We start from the raw sequence: 19,911 nt of genomic DNA on the forward strand, positions 1-19,911 counted from the left end.
TGGCCCACACTCAAGCTCAATTCATTGAAGTCAGCGAAGGAAATCAGGGCTGCATTAATCCCTCTGCTTCAATTAAAACAAGAACAATAAATACTGCGAGAGCCAGCAGAAGCTTTGCATGAATAGGGATTTAGGATTTGGCACGAAATTCTGGAAAAGGTGTTGATTTTCCTCCATTTTGCTCCTCTGGGTGAATGTCCTTTTGAGGCAATATGACAACGGGAGAATATAACTTTTCCTGATGGTCACCTGTCGTTGGGGAATACAGACTTTTATCTTCTGCTCTGCCTGTTCTCCAGCCAAGAGTGGGGAAGAGGTAAGACTTCCCTGGTTCTTTTGGGAGGTGCAATTAAAAACGTGCCTTGGTCTGCATTGCAACAAGAGCAAAAGCTGCTGCAACCCATCACCAAACAGCCCAGAGGTAACTAAAAGGAGTCTTAACCTGCTCCCTCGTGCTTTTCAGCTCCCTGTGAGCAGGCACCTCTGCACAGGCACCCACACCCTCATCCTCATCGCTTCACCTCTCAAGATGTCCTGGCAGGCTGCTGTTCCTGCACCGGGGTACATGCATGAGGCCAAATGTACTGGCGCATCCCTCTATCCATGCAGCAGGCAGAAATCCTCGACCAAGAAACTAGATTAGTCACCATACTAGAATTAAAATGTTTCCTCCTTTGGCTTCTCCTAGTGAGCAGTTAGAGGTTGCATATTCAGTCTTATACCCCCATTCTTGGAAAGAAAACATCTATTTCCACCAACAGCAGAACTCATTATATCTGGGTTTCTAGAAAATTTTCCCAAGATGTAGTCTGGTTGTGGATTCTCCAGTGTCTAATAAACAGGGCATTTCCTACCATGTGAAGCACGGGTGGGGGTTCATTTGTTGGAGAGGCGGGGGAGTTGCCTGCAGTCACTTTCTACCTGTAGAAAAGAGAAGAAAAAAAAAAAAAAAAAAGGAGCTTCAAGCAAGGGCTGGGCAACACATGCACCTCCTGCAACAGATCACATCGAGCAGGAAAACTCACACAATTATTTATGCAATAAATCTTTTATTCTTTGTGGCTTGGAGGTATTTTAGATGGAATGGAGATACCTTAAAGATGTTTATACTTTCCTGAAAGCCAAGGAAGCAGAGATATCTGAGCCATCTAAGTCACTCAAGAAGTACATTGTTGTGCAAGCACAGCTCCCTTGCTTGCAAAATATTCTTCAAAAACGTGTTACCAGGCCATTTTCTGCCGTCGGGAGGAAGCAGAGCATTATCACCCCTCCACAGACGCCAACATGCTTTTAATGAGCATTCACGTTTGGTCCCAGGGGAGGGCTGATAGTGCCATTACATGGCATGGGCTGTGGATTAAATGGCAAAATAACACATGTTCCCACCGCACTCGACTTCACTACAGAACTGCAGAGCTCTTCACTGCTCCCAAAGCTGCAGCACACTTGATGGTAACATGGCTTTGCTCCATACACCAACACCAGCAGCTCCAGAAACCCTTCTTAGACACCAGCAGAGCTCCAGCAGGCCCATATCAAGCTCTCCGTGTTCCTCCATCTCCCATGTTCTCCGTTTCGCAGGCACAGGGCAGGAGCACGGCTGCAGCACTGCGCAGCCAGGCAGAAAGCCTTGGCTCTGCCCAACTCACTGCCTGGCAGCAGCAAAGCCTGGCATTGTGCCTCAGGCTCTCTCGTTGCAAAAGCAGAAGGATTACAGTCCCTGCAGTGCTACAGGTCCCTGGAGGAAAGCCGGAACATGTTATTATTCTTTCTGGAAAGCAGCATCTTGCACAGAAAGGTTGCTCGGCCCTACAGCAAAGCCCATGACAGCAAAGCTCCCTTGCAGCCTGTGCAGACAGCTCGTGATGCAACATCAGCTCCCTCATCACAGTATGTTGCAGAAAGCCCCCGTCCTTAGAACAAACATCCCAAAATACCGGGTAAACAAAAGCTGCAACAAACGCTCACACCACCAGCTAAAAGTAAGGACCATGAGGCTGCATCAAGTTTTTAAGTTGCTCAGAGCTAATCCTGCTTGCCTCTCTTTTCTTTTAATTAGTCTTCATTAAGCACTGATACATTACACCTAGCTCACCATGAACAACTATTAATCAAAGAGAGTATCAGCTCTGGTTAATTGCCCACATTAGTTATTTGTCATTCCCTATGCTGGTGACAGCCTGCACCTGCAATCAGTCCCTGCCATAATTCGTTCCTGAGCAAGGCAAAGCTTGCAGACCTGTCCCGGGCAGGGAGGAGCACAAGCCTACAGCCTGGATGTGACCGTGTTTCTGTGGCTTACCAGCACCCCAAACATATTTAGCCCCACAACCCGTTTTATGAGAGCTGCTTCATTGCTGGAAAACTGGAGCCTAGAGCGATGCCACTTCTTGCTGAAGTCACTTAGGAAGTTGCAGAGAAGGATTTTCAGAGGAAAAGGTTGAATCCAAGTCTTCCAGCCTCCAGACTCACCCACGGACTGGACTTGTTCACCCCCCAGTCTCTTCCTTCTTAAGAGCAATGTCCCCATAAGTGTCTTTTTTTCATTTTCTGTTTTTAAGAGAGGACAAGTATTTTTACCCACCTTCTGTGGAGAAAAGAACAGGCCTTCACATGCAATTTGAACAATATGGAATATTTTACATCAATCTTTCACATCAGTTTGGTGGCACTTGCATGGTTCCTCTGGAGGGGAAAAATATTTAGTTTGTCGTACAGCGGAAGCGTTTTTCAGAGCCAAATATAAGATGAAACAATCCTTTCATCTCCAGCTGTACCCTGGGGGAACACTCCTCCCAGCTTTCTGCACTTCAGAATGACTATGGAGTCTGCTAACAAGAGGGGAAAAAAGGAAAAAAAAAAAAGGCTATTTTTGCCAACAACCCCCATGACATCAGGAGCAGAATGCCTTACAGTTATCACCAGTGGACAAATGTGTCCTAAGCAATAGAAGTAAAATGGACTTGTTGGGTAACTGGTTTGATGGGAAGGGACCATGCTCTAGAGAAGAAATATTCCTTTTGGAGATTAATGCCAGGAAGTAAAAAGACATTTCTAAGAGCTGAGTTGGCCCAAATCCCCATAATTAGAGCACAGCCGGTACTCCAGCTGTGCATGTCAGTTTTTTTCACACTAGAATTTCTTTCCTGACAGTCATTTCTCAGGGCTGGTTCCCATTTTTCTGGGTAGGAAATCTGTGCCTGGGCTATAAAATTGTGGTTCTCTGAATTGTAGTAAGCCACTTGGAGTTTGGTGCCTCTGAGGGCCTCTTGTGAATCCAGTTTTGCCTGGTTGTTTAATCGTTGCCCGCATCTGCCTTTTTGGCACAAGTTGACCTTCTCCACGCTGTGGGCACTCGCAGCAGGCTTTGTGCCATTGACAGAGCCGGGCTTGATGGGGTGGTTGGGGCCGTTCACCCATGCATCGGTCGAGACCCATGAAGAGGGCACAAAGTTTACAGAGGTGTAATCAGGAACACTCAGACCTGAGTTAAAAGCACCCAAAATGAGTCATTGGCCATAAACAGACGCAGTAATGGAAACTGAAAAGGGGATAGGAAGGAAATAATAGCAGCCTGTGAGATGGCCAGCACTGGAATGAGATTTCCACCAAGGCTGGGGTGGATGATCCTGGGCTCCCAGCTCATCTCCACCTCTCTCTCTACAGCCTCCTTCCTTGCCTTCTCTGCCCCCCGTGCTGCAGGTGATAGGGCCTGGGGGGGAGAGGAGCAACGAGCACCTCTGGGGGGAGAGGGAGCAGCATTTCTTGGTATTGCTCGAGGCTGATTTATGACCTCCCGAGGATGGCGAACGCTGCATTCCCCAGCTTTAATAGAGGGGGCAGAGTCTGAAGTTCCCTCAGCTGGAACGCAAGCGAAGAAAAGCATCAGGTTTCCTATGCCCACGATCCCACCTCCTTCAGCGGGCGACCCTTCGGCATCCCGCATCCATATATAAACATCTTGTCCCCCCGCCATCCTCTCTGGACACAGAAGTGACAGTGGTGACTGCCTGAGGACACCGCAGGCAGGGTCAGTCCTTGCAGCCTCCAGCAACAGCCGCTCCATGATGTGGGAGCTCCGATCCGTAGCCTTCACCCGGGCTGTCCTTGCAGAATTTTTGGCGACCTTGGTCTTCATCCTCTTTGGTCTGGGCTCTGCTCTGAACTGGCCCTCAGCTTCCTCCCCGAGCATCCTCCAAATCGCACTGGCTTTCGGCTTGGCCATCAGCACGCTTGTCCAAGCCTTGGGGCACATCAGCGGAGCCCACATCAACCCAGCGGTGACGGTGGCTTGCCTCATCGGCTCCCACGTCTCCTTCCTCCGCGCAGTCTTCTACGTGGTGGCCCAGCTCCTGGGGGCTGTCGTGGGGGCTGCCATCCTACACGAGATCACACCAGCAGACTCCCAGGAAGGCTTAGCCATCAACAAGGTAAGAGCGCAGGCTGCGGACGGGCTTGGAACGGAGCAGAAAAGTTTGGGCAGGAGCTCGGGGATGGCTGAGGGATGAAAAGAAAGGTTTTGTGGCCAGCAAGGACCTTTACTGAGTGTTGGATGGGAAGCCAGCATCAGCTGGCATGGGGGCAGACGTATCTCCTGTAGAAACGCCCATGCCAGGAGCAGCATCGCCCAAAACCAAGGCAGGCAGTGAGAAGGAGGAAGGCAGCGTGTTTAGGAGGCAGCACATGGAAATCCCTTTTCTTGCAGCAGTCAGCTAGCAGCAGAGAGGCAGACCCAGCTTCACTGCCAAAGAGATTAAAAGGGTTGAAAAAGGGATTGAGGATTAGTCTGAACAAGAATATTTAGATTGATAATAGCTGAGGTTTAATAAACCCAACAAAGCAAGTAAGAGTTTTACGAGAGACTTTCAAAACACCCATCTCTGCTGTTTTAGAGCTTAAGTCACCTGAAAGAGGAATAGGATTTTAATTTTTTCCCCGGTGGGCTGTTCATCTTGTAGGTGCCTGCACAAATTATCCTAAAAAAAAAAAAAAAAAAAAAAAAAAGGAATATCAGAGAGAGATCCAGCTCTGAATCTCGGCCAGGAGGACAACTGCTGTTTTCAGACTGTCACCAAGCAAAGCGCTCTTGGGATCAGCATTGGAGAGGATGCGTGGTGTCCAAATCATGGGTGACACAGGAAAAGAAAGGGCAGAGAAGCGCCAAGAGAAGTGCCAGGATGGGCTAAGGGAAGAGGCAGCGAGGGGGGGGGGCCGCGAACCACATATCTGCCCAGCAGCACTGCCAGGTCCATCTAGATCTGGATTAAAAACCTTCAAGGAATAATAAAGTGCCAGAAAGCAGAGCTGGAGGAGAGAGTGTGCAACCAGGCACAGCTTCAGACCAAATCTTACAAATTCTTTCAGTCAAAAAAGAGTGGGAAGGAAGAAGGGATTTTTTTGTGTGCCAAAACATTTCTTTTTGACATTTCTGAAAAGTAATTCATACAATTTTCTAAAAGGCATTTGTATTTTGAGCATGAGGAAAAGAAAAAGAATCCCTCAGGTCAAAGGAAGAGTGGAAAAATAATGCCAAAAAAAGATGCCACAAAAACATTTCCTGCCATGTCAATCAAGTGTTACCATTGAGCCACTTTTCCATAGGAAAATTTTCCTCCTCTTCATATTGATGCCAAAAATGTCACCTGTTTCCTATGTCCCTGTTGGTTCCCCCTCCAAATTTCCAACCCAGCCACCAAACTTGCCTATCCCTGAGATGTTTCTCCTCCCCTTCCAGCTGCATAACGAGACGACGACAGGGCAGGCAGTGACCGTCGAGCTCTTCCTCACCTTCCAGCTGGTCCTGTGCATCTTTGCTTCCACCGATGAGCGCCGGGAGGACAACCTGGGATCCCCCGCCCTGTCCATTGGCCTTTCCGTCACTGTTGGACATCTCCTTGGGGTGGGTAGAATCAAAACACAATATTTTGAGGGTTGTCTTTGCCTTTGTGCCCGAAGCCTGTTTGGCTGCAGGCCCTGTAGTGGTCAGGGGATTTGAAACTGATGCTGTGCCTGTGATTTTGCAGTGGTTGGAGCAGAAAGATCCCACCAAAGCCATAACAGAGCCAAAGCCTGAGCTCAGGTTTTATTGGGTGTGATTAAAAAAAAACATAACCTGCTGGGCTCTGCTGCTCCTCAAGTCCCATCAGGAGCTCCCAGGGATCCGTGGGGTCTTCTATCCTGAAGGGAATGTGGTGGCAACTGAGACTCTCAAGACCATGATAAACATGGACAGGAAAATACGTGGGGTGAAGAGCCAGGGAAATCCCTCCCAGAGGACTTTTGCTGGGAACAGACACATCAGCCCCCAACCCACCCAGCTTCTCAATGCATGGATTAAAGCAGATCCTTACTGATCTGCAAGCCCATGTGCCTATGGGATATTCTTCCTGCAATCCTCAGTGGCAAGGAGTAGCAATTTGCTCCAGGAACAGGAACAGCAGGAACTTGTCCTCACAGTCCCTGTCACACTGCAGGGCACGTTGCCCAGCCCGCAGCTGAGCTGCACCATGCACGGGACACATATGCTGGCGCAGAAGGTGAACAAATACAACTCAAGCGTGTTGACTCAGGCGCTGGAAGCTGGTAGCATCTCTTTTCCTGGAACAGGGCAGGCTGGGATGTGAAGCATCAGCTTGGTGGATGAATCATGCTAATAACACACCGGGATATTTTAAAATAATGTGGTAAAAGAGCTTAAAGCTAACAATAAGCTTGGTGTTTCTCGGCAGATCCGTTACACCGGCTGCTCCATGAATCCAGCCAGATCTTTCGCCCCTGCTGTGATAGTTGGAGACTTCAGTGACCACTGGGTAAGAAGTCATGTCTCTGCGTTGGTTTGCTGAGAATGGGCCCCCGCATTACCAATATTCCCAGACAACTGAAAAGCCAGCCAGATTTGTGGCACTTCAGCACCAGCTGAAGGAGAGACATGGAAATTTGCAGAAAGAGGTGGGGCTGCTGGATGCTTAAATAGCTTATCTAAGCAGGGTGAGTTGCGACAGGAAAAGGGTGTGTGGTTTGTTGACCATGACTTAGCACAAGAAGTAAAACCAGTAGAGAGTGGAGCTCTTCTTGGCATCCTGGGGACCTTTCCTGGTTGCGGATGGATCTGGGCATGCCTTTTCCACCAGCTCTTTTAGGGATGCTCCCAGGAATTTCCATCCGCAAAGAGCACGTTCAGAGCCGGAGCCGTGGTGGTTCAGATCAGAGGTGTAGGAAGACATTTGCTCACCCAATTCTTCTATTTCTCTTTTCACCAGGTCTTCTGGGTAGGCCCCCTCGTCGGGGCAGCAGCAGCTTCCATCGTCTACAATTACATCCTCTTCCCACAATCCAAAACCTTCTCGGAGAGACTCGCCATCTTCAAGGGTTTGGAGCCAGAGGAGGACTGGGCAGAGCGCGAGGTCCGTCGGCGACAGTCGGTGGAGCTCCACTCCCCGCAGAGCCTGCCAAGGGGGATGTCGGAGAAGGTGTAGCCAAACCCCCTCAGGGCAAGAGAGGAGCTGGAGAAAATTCTGACGTCCATTTTGGAGACAGCACCCACTCAGCTGGGTGTTTCACCTCTCCCCTCTCTCCCTTCACTTTTTGCTGGTGGGGATAGCTCATCTCCTGGGGAGACCTCCCATCACCCCACTCTCTCTATGCCTGATGGCTTTCTAACCCCAGGGGAAAGCACCACTAAACCAACACAACCAGTGTAGCAACAGGAACAAGCACACCATGGTGTGCTCCTTCTGGCTGGCTCCTTCCATGTCCCCCTGCAGGAGGTGGTGCTCAGCAGAGCTCACTGCCCTCCAAAAAGAGCTTGGAGGACCTGCGGAGAGTTGTTATTACAGGCACCTGCTGGGTGTGGAGGTTGCCACCCGATGCCTCACTGCTGTTGAACCCTGCTCACCTGTCTCCCATTTCTTCTCACTGTTTGCACACACACCGGAGCTCTTGCTCCCTGCCACAAGTATCCCACAAACAAGTTTTGCTGCTGCGAGAAACACCTGCACCCTTTTACCACCCACCACGGAATGCAGATGCCCTTCGCTTGTGCGGAGGCTTTCCTGAGAAGATGGGACTGGAAGCGTGTCCCTGAGTCCTCACTGGGGAGGACCTTGCAACTGCTCTCTCCAGTGATGATGAGAAACCTCCGTATTTCCAGCTCAAATTCATCCACAGTTCGGTTGTTCCTGAACCACTGCTGTTCTTCAGCTTCAATGCTTCTTCTTGCTCCCTGGTTTCTGCTGTCTTTCCTCTGTTCCTATTCCACCCTGATTCTTGGATGAGTAACACAAAGCATTTCAGATGTGATGTTCTGTCTCTTGCTTCCTACAGCCCAGAGCTTTCACAGATACACCGCACCATAATCATCCCATCCTTTTTTCCTGCTTTGTCAGAACATGGTTACAGTCACCAGCATAGTCAAAGAATTTGAGCTAGTCTTTGCTCCTTCAAGAATTAAAATTAATCCAGTTTCTATTATTCAGCCTAAAAGGAATGGATTTGCTAATCCTAATGCTTCTTTCTGTTGGTGATGTCTCCCCAGCATTGCACCATCACAAGTCATCATCACCTCATTCAGGCTTTTTTCTGCCGAGGTCGTTAATAGAAATATTCAATAAGATGAATATTCAATAAGATTCAATACTCAGTTCCAAATCCTAAGGAACATTATTGATCCTTTTCCTCCCTCCAGCTGTTTTGACATGAACCATCATCAAAAGATGCTCTCCTCTTCCTCCACCCACAGTGCTCTAGGTGTCTTACTGAATTCCTGGTTTCCTCCCTTAGAGCACCAGGCCTCTGCACCGCCTCCTCTAGCTGCCACTTGCTGTCCCTAATGCCACCCTGGGCAACAAGGGAAGAAACGTCACAGATCCCAGCTTTTATTCGCTGCAGCCCAGGATCCATTTTCCTCCACTCGTCACTTGATGCAAAAATCCCCAAAAAGGCTGCTGTCGAAGTGCAGCACTGGCTCAGCACTGGTTTAACACACTGTCTGCCACAGCAAAAATATTGATTCTGGTCCTCCATCTTAGTCCTTCAATGAGAAAGGAGCACTTGAATACTATTTCAAAAATATTTTTTTTTAATAATTTTTTAATCTGTTCCTAGACTGAACAATGTGAATTAAAATCATGTTACCATTCAAACAGAGTGTAAAACTGTATTTAAATTACCAAATATTCACTTTAAAAATTAGTCCATATTTTTGTTACTTTTCAAAGGAAAAAAAAACCACAAATATATATGTCAAGAAAACCCAAAGAAAATTAACCAGAATTTATCTTGCCTACGAGCTGCTAAAGACAACATCATGCTGCTGATTCATTTTATATCTTTTTTACAATGTTCAAGTTAATTACATGCTTCTTCTCCTTCGGATCTAAACATTGTATTTATTATTTACCATGACAAAGTTTAAGACTCATATAAACTGCAAAGAGCCCTACAATGAGTTTTAATGTCTAATAAATTACTGTACTCTTTCAAATAAAGTCCTTTAAATTCACTTCTATGCACTGAATTAATACATGTGAATCAGTGACACATTTACAATCATATAAAATATATATAGTCATATATATATGGTCATATAATATGTATTTATATGGTCATATACATACAGCCCATCTTCAAGACAGCAACTTATTGATCTGCAAAAATGACAGTAAAAACAAAAACAAACAAACAAACAAAACCCCTCAGATGACAGTTACAAAACAACAAACAAACGAACAAAACCAAACAAAACCCCTCGGCTCCAAAGTATGGACCCACAAAATAAAGATCATCCCTCCTTTAGCACCCTCCACATGCTCCGATTTCTAACCTGGCCAGATTCTGGCCTCAGCACGCCAGCACTAACACAAAGCAATCTCACTAAACCAGATTTTCAGATGGCTAAGGCAGTGTAAGTCCTCTCGAGTCAATCAGCTACATGAATTTACCCTCTCCACGGAGCTGTCATTGACTTCAGTGACACTTCCAAAACTTGCACCGTCAGGAAACCAAGCCAGTTGTTCCAGATCTACACCAGTGCAAGTCAAATTAGAGAGCAGGATCAGCCACCCAGAGATCAGAGCTGCCACAGACCAACTGAAAAACCTCACTGAATTGATAACACACGTATATATAATAGACCTCTACAGAAATGCCTTGGCCCAGGATTGAAAACCACTCAGCCATGCCCATCCATCAGTTCATGACTGTCCACAGTGTGTATCTGCAATACTTATTGCACCATAAATTAACCTTTATTGGCTTCATCATGGAGCTGTGATAAATAGTATGATCGTGAAGTCAAAATGTAAAGCACTGTACGAAGTGTCTCGGCTCAAGTTGCTTCCTGTGTCCTGTTGTCCTCCCGTGCAGGAGGATTGCGAAACCTGCCAACAGATTCTTCACTTCATGTAGAGGTGAAGAATTCAGAGGGCAACCTGAGACCACGCAAACCTCTGCTCCAAAGAACACTGAGAGAGCCTGTTCCTGGAGTGTAGACCTCAAACCCTCCATCATACAGCTGCAAGCGGGGAATTTGGCATCTTACCTAGGAGAAAATGGAAAGAAAATCAACCTGGCTTGGATGACGCCAAACCCACCAGTATCTTAAAAACAGGTTGCAGGTCCGGCCACTTGGCTCTCACAGCAAAAGGCTCACACTTGTAGGACAGAAGAAAAAAAAAAAAAAGAAAAAAAACACTGCCCAGCTTCAAAGCTCAGAGACCTGAACAGACTTTTTTGATGTGAATTTCTTGTCCTGACCTTGTACAAATCCTTTGGATCTGAATCTTCAAGACTATGTGAGCACCCAGCTCCCATCTGGCACCAACCTCTCAATGGCATGACCTACCTAGGAGGCAGACACATCATTACTTTTATGGATCTATTTATATATGTAGAAATATATCCTGAGCATGATTTCCTGAAGGAGGTGCCATGGAAGCTAAATCCATCCAAGACTGCAAGAGGGGAAATCACGTTCGGGTGTAGTCCAGGAAAGGACCACAGACATTTGCAGAAGGTGGTTGGGAATAGGTGGCACTCCATGGCTAATCCCCAGCTAATTCCTACATCTGCAAGGCTTGCAGCGAGCCCTGTTTCACAAAGCTGTGCTGATGGGTCTGGGTACAAGACCAGAGGCTCTGCTTCAATTTTCAGCTCAATTTTTCAGGAATATGAGCAAAATCAGACATTTCTTAAGAGACCACTCAATGCAAGAGTCTTTAGCTCCAACTGCAGATGATGGTACCACCACAAGTCTCTTTAAATCCTAATCAGTGTAAACTATCTGTAACTTTTTAGGTTGAGAAATTTTGTCTGGGTCTCGGAGGCAGGACGGGGTGAAAAACTTGTTTTCCAGTTCACAGAGTTAACTAACTGCATATTGTCACCAACATTTTACTTTGCCAGGTCCTAGGCTCTTGGAGCAATTATGCGAGAATTTCAGCTTTTGAGTTTCCAGATCACTCTCTATTATGTTATCTACTGAATTCATAGATGCTTTGGAGCCTGGTCGTGCTTTCAGCTCCCCTCTGCACTGATGCAGCTCAGCTGCCTCCACCCATTACACCCAACAATGCGACCCAGTGCCAACCCAGCACTCTCCAGCCAGCCCCATGCCTTCCCATCCCAGCAGCATGTACACTGCAAGATGGCATCCCACCTGTCTCACATCCCTTTGCCCAGGCAGAGGTGACACTGCTTTCCTGCTATCAGCTCTCTCCCCAGACCATTTCAGCATTTATTACCATGCATGTTCCTTGCAATCCTAAAAAGAGACAGTATGGGTGAAGACAACACTTCCACAGCAAACACATTTCAAGAAGAAAACCACCTCCCAAAGGCAGGTCTGTCTGAGCCCCGAGAATCCTGGTGAATGGCTGCTGGCCCATAAGAATTCAAAGTATTTACCTAGATGAGCAGAAATGCAACCTCTTAATGTCGCTGATGCAGGTGGCCTTGCTGGAAAGGGCTAGACCTGAAAATCAGGACACCAGAATTTCAAACCCAGCTTTCTCACTGTGTGATCTCGTACAGATCTCTTTTCTAATCAGGCTTTGCTTTCCCTGATACACATTATTATCCCCATGTGTCAATTTAATGACGATTATGATGCAAATTAATTATTAAGGATGCTGGCATTTCCATTGCAGGCCAGCCCCAAAGCGTTTCCATCCACTTACTTGAATGCCTTAGAGACTGCCAGGTAATTTCTAAGTGAAGAGCAGAGCAATGCTGTTATTAAGCATTAACACTATTCAGCATTTAAATGGCATCATCCCTGTTTACAGACTCATGGGCTACAAGGTCAGCGACCAGCAAGGGCTGGATGGCAGCTTCAGGACTGGCTATGCAAGCCAAAATGGCAGCTGCCACACAGTGGGATGGCATCAAGGGACATGGGGGCACCCCCAAGACCAAACCTAGCCCCTAAACCCCATCCCCAACCCCATCTGCCTGCCCCAACGAGTGCAAGAGGGTTTCCCAAACTGAATGCAGCTCAACACAGAAAAACAACCCAAAAGTTGCCACAGAGACACCTCCACGGCAAAGGCTCCCACAGCCAGCTGTGGTGGCTTAGTCGATCTCATGGGCTTTTTGCTCCAAGGAGCTGGATCAGGTTACTGAGGGAAGCAAAAGCCTCATTGCTCCGGGGCAGACGAAGGTGCAAGTACCATCTGCCTCAGGCCAGCAGAATAATCCCTCGCCTTTAAAGCAAGCACTAGCAGATCGTGGGTTAGATTAGAGAAATCCTTGAAAGCCTCATCTGAAACACCTGTGCAGAGACATCCCTGAGCACTAGAGAGTGGCAAGGCTTTAACCTAACCCCACCATGGCAAGCAGCAGCCCCAGGACCAGGATGAGGAGGGGAAAGTTTGCCAGCTCTTGCTCTACATTGAATTCCCAGTTCAGATCACTTTTTTTCTTGCTGCAAACTCCCAAAGCTCAGCCAGCAAAAAACACCCTTTCTTTAAAAACAAACTAAACCAAACTTTCTTCTTTAGCCATCCAACCCCAACTAATTCCAAATTCCAGCAGGAGTTGTCTCCTGTTACTGTTAATATTCCTTCTTGTATTCTTGTGCCAGTTTTAAGGTCTTTGGTTAAGGTACAGAGCCAGGTGAGAGGGCAAGACCAACAATTGGACCAGTCTGGATATCAGCAGCATTTGTGATCTGAATTCATCCACCTGCAAGCCGATCCGCCAGGTTTGAGGTCTGACACAGGGCTGAACTCATCAGAAATCTGGGCTGCCGTGGAAATGACAAATTAATAGCAGCGCTGTGCGGGCTCAGAAAATGCAATCAGCAAACCGGGGACGACAGGGACCAGCACACGTATTCAGTTAATAACACACACGCCTCCGTGGGTGAGGCAGAGCTGCAGGAGGGCCCCAGGCGAGGATGAGGCATTGGCTGCCTTCCTCCTGCCCAGACACCCTCAGCCAGCGGTGGGCTCAGGTCCCTGTCCCCCTCCAAGTGTGCTGTCCCCAAAGTGCCACCAAGCCACATAGCCATGCAATGGGGTGCTAGAAGGCGGTGATTGGGGTTGCAGTGTTTGCTCGCTGATAACAGCAAGGAAGAGACAGAGGAGGAGAAGGAGGTGGAGGAAGAGGAGGAGGGAATGGCTGAACCTCCTCGCACTGCCAAAGCCTCCTGGTTTCCTTTCCTCCAAAAGCCTAGGGGAGAAGTAAGGTATGTATGACCCTACCACGTAGGTGTCCGTCTGTCAGCAGGGCCCTGCGCAATCCCTTCTTGCCCAATTCAATTATATTTGACACATCAAAGGCACTTCCAGTTCGCACAAGCTCCTTGGAGGACATGTAGCCAGCAAGAGAAGGAGCCTTCCCACCGCTCAGCATAGTTAGACATCAGAGAAGCCAAGCAGGAATGCCCCAGAGAAGAAAGTCTAGCAAATTATCATAGGAAAATATGTTTTGGAAGACCTGTAGTTAGAAAAACAACCTGCTTCTCCGTGGAAGCTTTTCCCCATCATTTTCAGCATTATTTGATTACATCCCCTAGTCCGGCCGGAGGACTTTCTCTCCGGACAGAGCCTGGCTAGGAGGTTATTATCCGCAGCTGGGACCCCAGCAGAGCATCTTTCGGCTCAACGCTGCCGATGCTAAAGCCAGGCATGTGGTGGAGGAGCCTGCAAATGCAGTCACCTTGGAAGAAAAACCACGTTACGAAAGAGTTTGGAGGATGGGAGCAAGGCGCATCTAATCCAGAAGGAACCACAGGCAGGTTTGAAGGGAAGTGGCAAGCAATTACTCTGGCTGGAATCTGGCCAGGGTATCTTGAAAAACCAGCTTGCAAAACTTTCACCAAAACACGCCAACGGACCAGGTGTTTCTAGGATAACAGATCTGGTTTTTAACTCGGCAATCTCCCCAGGACCAGCAGAACCGGGAGAAAATGATCATCAGGAATTACACTGTAATGAATCCTCGGTCCCTTGAGACTCTCTGGGTCTGTGTGCTGAGCTCAGGGCTTTGGGTACAGCTGGAGGAAAAGGACTCATATATTTTTGGCTCTGGAGGAAGGAGTGCCCCTCTTCTGGCTCTGAACGGGAATCCCTCCTAGCTTTTGACCCCAAATGGCACAGGAAATGTGTAAGTCTGACTGCACCCAGCAGAAGGCAGCAGTGAATACAATTTTTTAGCACTTTTTACATTTTTAATTTTAGTTTAAATTTAAAGAGGATTTTAAATGATTTTACCACTCTCCTACACAAAGAGATTTGCTCACCGAGCATTGGATTGTGACTACTTCTGCAGAAGCACACAGCAGCCTTGGATAATCCTGGCCTGAGCTCACTGCACTAGGCACGGAGAATGGATTTGCTTGAGAAAGGCAATATGCAATCAGCCAAGCTAGAGTCTAGCAAGGAGAGCAGAGCTGGCACCCAAACCCATTTGAAACAAATATAAATCCTGGCACAAAACTGCAAAGAGATCAAGAATTCATTGTTAAGTGTCACCAGAGCCTTTTTCCGCCCCAAAACCTCAGCGCCCAGCAGCTCCCTGCCGCAGAGCACTGAGAGCCTCCCACCTCTGCTCACTGCCAGCCAAGGATTTTCAGCCAGACAGATTTAGGATGGAGGCCAGCACCACGGGAACATGAAAGAAGACATGCAAACATGGCCTGTGTCCATGCAAAGTCTATGGCTTTATGCTGGCATTCCCAAGAGCAAAATCATTGACCTCACTGAGTAAGAGCTTGAAAAGCAAAAAGAAAGGGGCCCGAGATGACAGGTAGGATGCACCCTCCCTGGCGATGGGCACGGAGCACCCCCAACACCGGCAAAACCCACACCCAATGCTTATCGAGCTCCAGAAGGAGCAGCAGAGCAGAAAGGCAGCAAAGGGGTTTGGAGCCAGGCTTGCCAGGGGTCACCCCCCTTTATCAGGGCCACCCCATCCCATTCAGGCTCAACCTGCACACCATGAGGAAACCCAAGCTTGGCAAAGTGCCCCCGAGCCCTGCCCAGCTCCCAGGATGATCGCAAGTCACTCGTTTCTTGCCGTTGAGCTATCTCAATAGCCTGGGAGCAGCTCCAGGTGCTTAACTTTGTTTAACGTTTTGACACCCCATCTAAATTGCCAACCAAAGTTCGGAGCCCTGCCCCAGGAGAGCTTCTGCAGCCCGACACCATCAATGAGACTTTCCAAGCAAAGCTACAGTGTCCTCCACTTCACAGGCAATTGGAGGACGGGAGTAACAAGAACACCTCTGCTAAAAAAGCACCCAGCACCTGGCGGGAGGGAGGTAGTAAAAGAAAAACGCAGAGGAGGGAGCACAGTGCCGTTATGCAATCGCGTTATCTAACGACCACGGAGACACCCTATAGGGGCTCTTTGTTTGCGGAGGGAAGGAGAAAGAAATGCCACCAATATCTGAGTCACTGGTTCACCAAGAGGCTCCGAAGTTATTTTCGGATGGAAACTTTTCCAGTTTCACATGATAATTTGGGAGGCCTGGCTAACTCCTTGGCTCCACCCCCCGCCTTGTAACACAGCTCCCTGCTGCTGTTGCATATATAGATAGGTATGGCCCTACAGCTCGGTGCAGACAGAAAAGCCTGGAGACAGAGGAAACCTAAACTTTCTTCCTTGCTGGCTGCCCTCTACCCACTCCCACTATGAAGAGGGAAATATTAACCTTGGCCTTTGCTCGATCCGTCTTTGTCGAGTTCATCTCCACGCTCATCTTCGTCTTCATCGGCCTCGGCTCGGCCCTGAAGTGGCCGTCTGCCCTCCCCAGCATCCTGCAGATCTCGCTGGCCTTTGGCCTGGCCATCGGCACACTGGTGCAGGCATTCGGCCACATCAGCGGCGCCCACATCAACCCTGCGGTGACCATCGCCTTCTTTGTCGGGAACCAGATCTCCTTCCTCCGGACGTTCTTCTACGTGATCGCCCAGCTGGCTGGGGCCATCGCCGGCGCTGGCATCCTCTACGGCGTGACACCAGCCAACACCCGCGGCAACCTGGCCATCAATTCGGTAAGTCTCCCCACCTGGAGGTGATCCGCCGTGATGCTCACCTCCCATGCAGGCTTTATGTCCCTTGTAAATGAGCAGCTGGCACGAGCACGGACCCGGAGGGCCAAATCCGTATGGATGGCTGGTCTTGGCACAGTGTCCCGCATGCACGGAGGGACGGGAACAAGATAGGAGCAAACATCAATGTAGCCAGCAGAGTATTGACATGACAGGTTTATTGTGTGGGGTAATGAATGGCGTGGGTTTTTCTCCTTTAATAAGCGCTTCCTTTATCCTAAGGGCCCCAGTGAGTCACCAGCACCATTGAGATGTTCTTGACTGCAGCCTCTCCACCTGGAGATTAGTGTCAGGATAGGAGCTGCACCGGGAGACAGAGGGGGAGGGCAGAGAGCAGAGCCCAGTCAAACCAGTATGGGCAGGGGCAGCAGAAGCCCACTGGGGAGCTGGGAAATGGCTGTGGATGGAAAGAGGGTGTGGAGAGGAGCAGGAGAAGGTGTAACGAGGAGAAACGCCTGGGAGGGCACAGAGGGGCTGTGAGGGGCAGGGGCTGCTCTTGGAGGAGGAGGGGAAATGGCAGGACCCTCCAAGAGCAGCAAGGCCAGGAAGCACGTCTCAAACCCTCGGGGCAGCGCTGGGAAAGCAGCTGAAATGGGAGCAATGGAGCTACAGCTTCGCCTGAGCCCAGGTCCGGACCCCTCGGAGCAGCACAGGCACGTTGCAAAGGGTTCGATTGCTAGGATGAGGTGCTGCAAGGCATCTTACTGCCACATGCTACACGTCCCAAACCCCAGTCACCCTGAGGCAAAAAGAAAAAAAAAAAAAAAAAGCCACCACAGCGTAGGTCGCTTTGCCCTTCCCATGCCTGATGAGGTTGAGTCCACCTGACACAGTCCCCAGAGGCTGGCACAGAGGCCCTGGCACAGCAACAGCCCGGCTTACCCCCCATGACGTGCCCTGTCGTCCTCCCCAGCCTGCGCCCTTCCTCCCATTCCCCTCTGCAGTGGCTGCTCCCCAGCCTCCTGGGGAGGTGCTCCACAAAGCAGAGGAGGGGAAGAGTCAGGATAAAATGGCTTGCAGCAAGCAAAGGGGAGAGTAATGCAGGAAAAAAGGGACAAAGTGTGCAGGTGGAAAAGCTCTGAGTGCTGCAGTGAGAGGCAAATGAGGAGAGAGATGTGGATTGTCAAAAGAAAGAAGGGGCTCGAGGTGGTGGGGGGGAGAAGACTTTGGGGAATTAAACAGAGAGAAAGAATTTCTTCTTTTGTAGAGAAAGGCGCAGTGAGCCTGAGCAGCAGGAAGCTCCATACCCTGCTCTCTGGGCATGGGCAGATCTGCTTGGGGCTTCACATGCATGGCTCTGCCATCCCAAATCCACCAGAAAAAGCCCTCCCAACAATGCCAAGCCCCGTGGACGGTTAATTATTGCCATTCTTTACGGTTCACAGCTCAACAACAACACAACCCCAGGCCAGGCCCTTGTGGTGGAGATCATCCTCACCTTCCAGCTGGCTGTGTGCATCTTCGCGTCCACAGACAACCGGAGGAACGGCAACGTGGGCTCCCCAGCGCTGTCCATCGGCCTCTCCGTTGCTGTCGGCCACTTGGTGGGGGTGAGTGTCCAGGCAGGAGGACAGGGCAGGCGCTGCCACCAGGATGGGGCTCCCCAGAATGGTCTCGCATGGTCGGTCCCAGAGGGGCGTACATTAGAAGAAGCAAGAGGGGCTTGTCCGTGATGCATGGATCCCTTCCTCCCTGCGAGAGAAACAGCTTCAAGGGCCACTTCAGCCATTTCAGGCCCCAGTTCTGCAAAGCTGCTCGTATTCCCTAAGCAACATGACACCCGCTAACCCGGTCTCCTTTCCTCACCAACAGATCTACTTCACCGGCTGCTCCATGAACCCAGCCAGGTCCTTTGGACCCGCAGTCATTGTGAGGAGGTTCAGCTCCGCACACTGGGTGAGCATCAGCTACATGCTGGGATGGGCTGGCTGGGGAGCCACCGGGGCCAGACACGGGCGACAAGGGGGACAGGCAGCAATTCCCACGGGAATACAGCACTGGGAGTTTCAGAGCCCATCCTGGACCTGCAGAGTCAACAGGAAGGAGGTTGTTCCCCCAAAACACAGGGAGAAGGGAGCAGGTTAGCCCCATGAGACAGAAGTGTGCAAGGAGAAAAGGATAACCCCCTATGCAATGGAGAGCATTGAACTAGGACATCACCTGAGGTCAATAAAGCACACAGAAAAGCCCAAGCTGAGCTTTCCGCTCACCCAGCACTGCCTGCAAGCTCATACCCAGCCCTCCAGCACATCAGAGCTCTGCACTCACAGAGCTTGGCATCTTCACCAAGCAAAGGTTGAGGGGACTTCAACCCATGAAATCTACTGGAAGGGGTATTCGCATCTCTCTGGGGGCTGGGAGACGTGGGGCAGCAGGGGGATGCTGGTGTGGTGGCTGCAGCTGGTGCACCACCCTCTGAGACCTCCTCTCACCCTCTCCCCTGTTGCTTTCTAGGTGTTCTGGGTTGGGCCCATCCTTGGGGCTTGCTTGGCTGCTCTGCTGTACTTCTACATCCTCGTCCCCTACTGCATGAACATGTCAGACAGGGTTGCCATCATCAAGGGCACCTACGAGTCAGAGGAGGAATGGGAAGAGCAGAGAGAGGAGAGGAAGAAGTCCATGGAGCTGACCCCACCATAGGAGCAGATGGGGAAAACAAGCAGAAGGAGGGGAGGACACCACACACATGGGCTCATGTGTGCACCAAAACCAGGAATGAACACATCCAGCTACAGTAGACTCTTAAGCAAAAGTCTTCTAACTCAAAGGCCATCCATGACTAAGAAAGAAGAGAACATTGCAGTGTGTGTATATAATCTCTCTACATGAGCACGAGTGCTAGAAGCTCTCCTACCCTAACTGCAGCCAGCTAAGCCCAGCGAAGGAGTCTCAGCCCAGGGCAGCCTTCCGTTGTGCTTTCACGCCCACTCGGCTGCATCCATGCCCTTCTAGGTGTGATATTTGCACAATTCAGAGATGCCTGAGACCACACAGGCTCACGCAGGATTTCAGCCCTGCCTTTGGTGGCCCAGGGGATGGAAACACCACATAGACACCAGCAAAGAAGAATGACCACTTTGGGCAGGTGGGTGCAGCAAAATCCCCCTTTTTCTCCCCACCCATGCTGCTCATAGATCCTCTTTCATGCATTAGCTGGTGCTGGTGAGTCCTGTTTATTCATGGCTGCAGAAAGAATGCAATTTTTTTTTGATTTTGTGTGAGTTATTTGTAATATAGTGTATTATTTATTGTGAATAAAGGAAACTTAAAACACATCATGGGTGCAATCTCACTCAGGTATCAAATTTTTAGGAGCAAAAATGGATTTAACTGTATGCAAAGCCATCTTAATGATCCA

The 19,911-nt window shown here is 49.4% G+C and overlaps 2 protein-coding genes and 1 long non-coding RNA gene across 3 annotated transcripts; 2 read left to right on the forward strand and 1 right to left on the reverse strand.

Annotated features, from left to right (window-relative positions):
* Window positions 1–3,504: 3,504 nt before the first annotated feature.
* Window positions 3,505–9,499, forward strand: LOC308184016 (aquaporin-2-like). The gene is made up of 4 exons (XM_080570686.1): window positions 3,505–4,430; window positions 5,735–5,899; window positions 6,729–6,809; window positions 7,260–9,499. The coding sequence occupies exons 1-4, from the start codon at window positions 4,065–4,067 to the stop codon at window positions 7,473–7,475; spliced, it is 828 nt and encodes a 275-aa protein (XP_080426812.1). The 5' UTR covers window positions 3,505–4,064; the 3' UTR covers window positions 7,476–9,499.
* LOC308184026 lies at window positions 7,281–13,435 on the reverse strand. Its single transcript, XR_013942555.1, has 4 exons — window positions 12,531–13,435; window positions 11,902–11,968; window positions 11,654–11,758; window positions 7,281–10,537 (listed from the first exon to the last, which is right to left on the reverse strand). It is a non-coding gene; the product is annotated as an uncharacterized lncRNA (long non-coding RNA).
* A 2,417-nt stretch (window positions 13,436–15,852) lies between these two features.
* Window positions 15,853–19,826, forward strand: AQP5 (aquaporin 5). The gene is made up of 4 exons (XM_080570687.1): window positions 15,853–16,496; window positions 17,939–18,103; window positions 18,366–18,449; window positions 19,008–19,826. Exons 1-4 carry the CDS (start codon window positions 16,134–16,136, stop codon window positions 19,191–19,193), a joined length of 798 nt encoding a protein of 265 aa, XP_080426813.1. The 5' UTR covers window positions 15,853–16,133; the 3' UTR covers window positions 19,194–19,826.
* Window positions 19,827–19,911: the final 85 nt, after the last annotated feature.

This window comes from Anser brachyrhynchus (assembly GCF_964034855.1).
Source record: "Anser brachyrhynchus genome assembly, chromosome: 29".
Classification (NCBI taxonomy): domain Eukaryota; kingdom Metazoa; phylum Chordata; class Aves; order Anseriformes; family Anatidae; genus Anser; species Anser brachyrhynchus.

Bases quoted from the DNA above. Each gene is read 5' to 3' on its own strand.
- LOC308184016 (XM_080570686.1), top strand. From the start codon at position 4,065: ATGATGTGGGAGCTCCGATCCGTAGCCTTCACCCGGGCTGTCCTTGCA. The intron at 5,900-6,728 runs GTGGGTAGAATC...GTTTCTCGGCAG, and splicing joins CTGTTGGACATCTCCTTGGG to ATCCGTTACACCGGCTGCTC. The intron at 6,810-7,259 runs GTAAGAAGTCAT...TCTTTTCACCAG, and splicing joins GAGACTTCAGTGACCACTGG to GTCTTCTGGGTAGGCCCCCT.
- AQP5 (XM_080570687.1), top strand. From the start codon at position 16,134: ATGAAGAGGGAAATATTAACCTTGGCCTTTGCTCGATCCGTCTTTGTC. The intron at 16,497-17,938 runs GTAAGTCTCCCC...TACGGTTCACAG, and splicing joins GCAACCTGGCCATCAATTCG to CTCAACAACAACACAACCCC. The intron at 18,450-19,007 runs GTGAGCATCAGC...GTTGCTTTCTAG, and splicing joins GGTTCAGCTCCGCACACTGG to GTGTTCTGGGTTGGGCCCAT.